Raw genomic sequence first — 389 nt, 5'->3', positions numbered from 1 at the left:
TAGGGCTCGGCGCGCTGGCTAAATCCCCTGAGCTGCTTAACCTTTGGGGTTTGGGGGGCTGCACAGCAGGCTGAGGGAGTCAAAGGTGGGGGAGTGCCCCCCCTAAACTAACAGGTTATTCCTGGCTTCCATCCGTCTGCCTCAGAACCTGCGGTGGCGAGACTCCAGCCGCTTTGTGTGGACCGAAGGCCTGCAGACCCTTTTTGTTTTCCAACGGCTGGGTAAGGGCTGGTGGTCACAGGCTCCCTGATGGGGTCCTGCTCCTTTCGGGGAGCCTGTGGGGGCAAAAGTGGGAGTTCACTCTCATCCCTCCCGCAGCGGCTGTGCTCTACTGTTACTTCTACAAGAGGACGGCGGTGCATCTGGGCGACCCCCTCTTCTACCAGGAC

At 60.4% G+C, this 389-nt stretch overlaps 1 protein-coding gene across 1 annotated transcript in view; it reads left to right on the top strand.

Moving 5' to 3' along the window:
• TMEM138 (transmembrane protein 138) overlaps positions 1 to 389 on the top strand; it is a gene marked incomplete at its 3' end in the record, with an annotated part of 1,570 nt that extends 1,181 nt beyond the window's left edge. Inside the window, exons 3-4 of the mRNA XM_010181966.1 lie at positions 146 to 221; positions 319 to 389. Coding sequence (XP_010180268.1) covers positions 146 to 221; positions 319 to 389 — 147 coding nt within the window. The remainder of the gene's footprint in view (positions 1 to 145; positions 222 to 318) is intronic.

This window comes from Mesitornis unicolor, unplaced genomic scaffold (assembly GCF_000695765.1).
Source record: "Mesitornis unicolor isolate BGI_N332 unplaced genomic scaffold, ASM69576v1 scaffold29163, whole genome shotgun sequence".
Classification (NCBI taxonomy): domain Eukaryota; kingdom Metazoa; phylum Chordata; class Aves; order Mesitornithiformes; family Mesitornithidae; genus Mesitornis; species Mesitornis unicolor.
Note: the sequence above shows the minus strand (reverse complement) of the source record. Positions and strands in the feature narration are given on the sequence as shown.